This window comes from Myzus persicae, unplaced genomic scaffold (assembly GCF_001856785.1).
Source record: "Myzus persicae strain clone G006 unplaced genomic scaffold, MPER_G0061.0, whole genome shotgun sequence".
NCBI lineage: Eukaryota > Metazoa > Arthropoda > Insecta > Hemiptera > Aphididae > Myzus > Myzus persicae.
This window is the reverse complement of record NW_019101369.1, coordinates 7,772-12,630: the sequence shown is the minus strand read 5'-3', so window position 1 is coordinate 12,630 and position 4,859 is coordinate 7,772. Positions and strand designations below refer to the sequence as shown.

Sequence of the window (4,859 nt, the reverse complement as noted above, 5' to 3'; positions counted from 1 at the left end):
TTTTTTTTACAAAATTTGAAAATATTATTTACAAAATTAACTATACATAATTTACATTTTGTCTTAATAATACATTTTTCTTTTTTGCATATTTATCGTGGTATACCATAGCATTATTTTTTATTTCATCAGATGTTACAGATTTTTCACCTTTAGTCAGTATTCTATTTATGTGAGTTATATAAGAATAAATTAGAAGATTAGTAACAGTCTTCAAAAATATATTAAATAAATCATGTTCTGGACAAGTGAAATAATTAGATGGTATAAAATATGAAATTAAATAGTTATAAGACGCCTTAGAGTTACACTTGTATACAAACTTATCAAAATTGAGATTAAACATTTCTATTAAATAATTAAAAATATCCATTGCCACATCATTTGGATAACTCAAGTTACAGTTGTCATATTGACGAGTTTCTATCACAATATGTTCTTTTAATACTTCGTCAGATGTTATAGTTTTCATGCAACAATTACAATTTTTTGTGAGCTTTTTAATTTTTTTGATGACCCAACCAGTAACATAGGCTCTGCTATTTGAATTCAGTGTATGATGAGGTCTAAATTCTTGAACGGGAGTCTTCAAAGTAATTGAATTGAATTCATCATCCAATAAATTAGTGTCATCAATCGGAATGTCATTGAATATAAACTCCTTCAAGTTGTCTAAAGCTCCATCACAGTCGTCATTTTCGCAGTTGGACCCAAATGAATGGTTTGAAGTAAAATTATTAATAACTAGTGCCTTGAATGAGGTGATAAAATTGGCACACGTTGGTTTAATATTACGTACACCATGGCTCCTGATCGAACCAAAAAAGTTTTCAATTGGATCCTGGTTAAAATTTCTTAATAGTACGTATTTGAACCCATCATTAAGAAGCCTTTTGCAAAGTACTTGTAATCCTTTAATTGTTTTAATCCAGTTTACAACAGAAGGAATTACTTTTTTGGTTTTTGTCTCATACTGCATACTTTGTAAAACAATTAAAGCTTTACGCCAGAAGTCCCAATGTACAGAATTTAACGTAACCGCACTTCGCAATTCTTTTCCAGCAACTGGTTTGATTGTATTACCATTGGCACTATCGAATAAGTTATCTATGAATAAACACAAGTGTCCGGTATCTTCTACAGTAGATTGAACTTTTTTCTCTAGACTCTGATTGTTTGATGTATTTAACAATACAGGCAACCTTTTCATAATGGCACCGACTCTTTGACTAAACACTTGAGCAGCACATGCAACTTTCATTTTTTTCATTTTTTGAGGATAAATATGGTTATCTGTAAGCTTTGGGGCTAGACGATCCCCTCCAGTACTTTGGTTCTTGTCCAGTTCATAAAATTCAATGACATGTTTCCATGATGCAATCATCTGCTTATCATCATATGTGAAATTAAGATCTTTTGAAACTAAATTATTTCTTAGACCTTTCAACAAATGTGGTACATCATAGAGAGGTATAATTTCTTGAGTTCCTATTTCAAAACCAAATCTTTTAACTTCTTTATCTTCTGTTGTATACTTCTCATTTGTTTCTTTAAGTAATCGGTTAATTGCTGCAACATTTGTAGGAGCTTGATCACAAATGGTAGATACTACTTTAAGTCCTGTTGATTGAACTGCTTTAATGATTTCTTTGATAATTGTTGATAAATTTGTACTGTTCATGTTACCATTAGTCAAATAAAACGCAACTGGTTGCTTGAATTTTTTTCGTGATCCTCTGACCATAAAAACCAAAGCTTTATCTGCAAAATCGGATGATCGATTTTGACCACCAAAATCTTTAAACCCAATCACTTTATCATATTGTTCTAGATACTGCAATGACGCCGAAAGTGATATTTCATCAAAAACCACTGAACAATAGCGATCAAGTTTATGTTTTATTTTCCGTACAGCAGTCTTGAGATGTTCAAAAATTCGTTTATTTATACCAGCTTCAAATGGAATCTTCTTTAACAAATCCAAAATGCATTTCCGCGAAGGCAATGCAAACATTTTTGAGAGTACTTTGTATGCTTTACCACTTTGTTTGTAAAGAGATAAAGCAAATACTTTGTCATCGGTAGTAAAACGTCGACCACGAGGCTTTTGAGCTTGCATACGTATTTGTGATTGAATAAAATTTTGTGTAAATGTATTTAATTTACCCATTGATTTTATATTTGTTTGCATATATCTTTCAGCTTTTAAAATACGTTGTTTTGCATTTAAAGAACGTTGTTGCAAAACTGAATTTCTTTGCCTGTATCTTAGAGAAGTATGATACAGCAATGACTTCCGAGGAGTTAGATCATTAACACGAGTTGTGTTTATTTCCTCTAAGGTACCTTTGGCATTACTGAACAAATTTTTAGGTTTCATTGGTATTTCACTGCAATTTGAAGTAGTTACATCATTGTGAATTATAATTGTTGAAGTTGACGGGTCTGGAGTTTCAGTAACTGACATATCGGTAATGTTACAATGTTCATAAGTTGGTGCATCATTGTCCATTACAGCTGTTGAATTAAACGGGTCTGAAGTTTCAGTAACTGACATATCGGTACTGTTACAATGTTCATAAGTTGGTGCATCATTATCCATTACAGCTGTTGAATTAAAGGGATCTGCAGTTATAGAAACTGACATATTGCAAGAATCTAAAACAAATAATTATAAAACAACATTAGTAATTAATTAATTAATTCAAATAAATAATAATTCATAGGCATGCTTTTGTATATATTTCAAACTATTGATAATTTTAAATTACATAAATGTATAGTTATTTTCAAAACATACTAGGTACCTATAACATTTAGTTTAATTAATTAAGCATGCTTTTGTATATATTTCAAACTACTGATAATTTTGATAATAATTATAACCATTTATAGTTTATAATACTTACTTAATTAAATTTCAAGTAAATTATATATGAGACCACTTGAACATCAACGAAGAGATTTTAAAATAACAACAAAAAGATCTTAAAACAATGTTTTAAGAAATTGTTTGATGTGAAGAATCAATAAAAATTATTTCTATAGAACATAAATAAATAATATCACATTAATTATATACTACAATTATCCACAGGCGTTCTCCTTGAATATTAATTGCATATAGTTAAAAATTCTGCAAGTTAACAAATAACAGGGCATCGAGGGGTAAACACCTTTGGGGTAATCAGTGTACAAGGTGATGGTAATCATAGGGGTAATCATTGGTAATCATAGGTAATCATAGGTAATCTTTGTAGTGAATCATGGGTAATCATAGGTATAATCATTGAAATCAGTAATCTGGTGTACAAAACTTCTGTCAGGTATTTACCCCTCACAGGGCAGTATCACCTCTGGATGTGTGATTTCTATAATAATACAATTTAATTAAGTTTTTACCTGGTAGATTAAGTGTTGGAATTGAACCAACAATGAGTTTCTTAAAACCAGGGCTCTTACAACTATCATCAAAATGTTTATCACACATAACATAAGATTTAACAATTTGTTCAATAGTTTTGTTCAATAGTTTATTATTTCCAGTTCTTTCAACCCATATGTTACAAGTTTCCTTGTTCTTCGGAAAGCGATGTCGAAGAATACTTTTATTGTCGTGCGTAGTATCACATCCAATGACCATACACCGATTTGAAGGCATATTTGAAATTAGTTAAGGTGGACAGCACGAAGGAGCAAAAATCGAAACTCGAGACACGGGACACTGGACAGCACGAAGGAGCGAAAATGTGTTAAAATTTAAAAATTTAAAATGTGTTCGTGTCGTTCGCGATATCGGAACTATTTGGGAGGGAATACTGTTGTGATAGCTCACCAATAATTATTACCCAATATCAGTGACGCCTATGTCTGGGAAATTTGGGAATTTTATTAGGTTGGTACGTCGCGTGTCTTAAAAGTATATATCAGACCCGCCGTATAGAGTTACACACCCCTGGTATACATTATCCACCTTAAATATGTAGTATCCAATCAATTTATACATTATCCGGTGTGCTGTGGATAATGTATTCGTATAACTATAATCGTTAAATTATAACTTCGGTACAACATGACCAACGCATCAAACACTTAAAATGGTACAGATTATACAGTCTTTCTAGTAGCAAAAACCAAATTATACTACATAATTCAAAAAAAAATTATTTATTATTATTACTTACTATTAAACTATAAATTATATATTTGAAAGCGAAATACAATTATTTATTAGAACAATTTGAGTTTGGATGACATTTAGAATTACAAAGTACTCCCCCGGATTTGCATTTACATTTATTTGTTAAGCATTTAATTTTACATAAACACTTCTTAAAACCTTGACCACCGGAAAAAGATTGTTCATTAGCTATTTCACGCAAAGATTTTTTTGTGGCTAAAACTTCTAAAATATCTATTAATGGTTCAGAGCATACAGTGAATTGATTTCTGGAATAACGTTGATGAATTATTATTTATTACCATATTTATTACCGAGTTCGTAATATTGATTATCACTTATAGACACAACCGCAAAGAGTACATTCTGTGGATCACCCTTACTTCTGTCTACTTCTGGTAGTTTGACTCTAACTGTGTCGCCAACATTGCATGGTGGGAATTTGTTGATGGATCTGAACTTCATTTTTTTTGCTTGTTGCTCAAGCGATAATTTTGAATTGCTTCTCTCATTTTTTATGGTGTTCTGAAACATTTTTAATAAAAAAAAATAAATAACATTTTTTCCTAAATAAAACTTGTTTTGTAATAATTACTTTTTTATCACATAAACCACAAATAGATGTTTGTTCATTACCAAGAATACAGCCACACGATTCACAGCAATTAGATACAGTACT

At 30.6% G+C, this 4,859-nt stretch overlaps 1 protein-coding gene and 1 pseudogene across 1 annotated transcript; both read right to left on the bottom strand.

The window, feature by feature from the left end:
• Window positions 1-3,011: 3,011 nt before the first annotated feature.
• On the bottom strand, window positions 3,012-3,961 carry LOC111028844 (52 kDa repressor of the inhibitor of the protein kinase-like). The gene has a single exon (XM_022307603.1). The coding sequence runs from the start codon at window positions 3,659-3,661 to the stop codon at window positions 3,338-3,340; it is 324 nt and encodes a 107-aa protein (XP_022163295.1). The 5' UTR covers window positions 3,662-3,961; the 3' UTR covers window positions 3,012-3,337.
• A 262-nt stretch (window positions 3,962-4,223) lies between these two features.
• On the bottom strand, window positions 4,224-4,714 carry LOC111028845 (annotated as a pseudogene).
• Window positions 4,715-4,859: the final 145 nt, after the last annotated feature.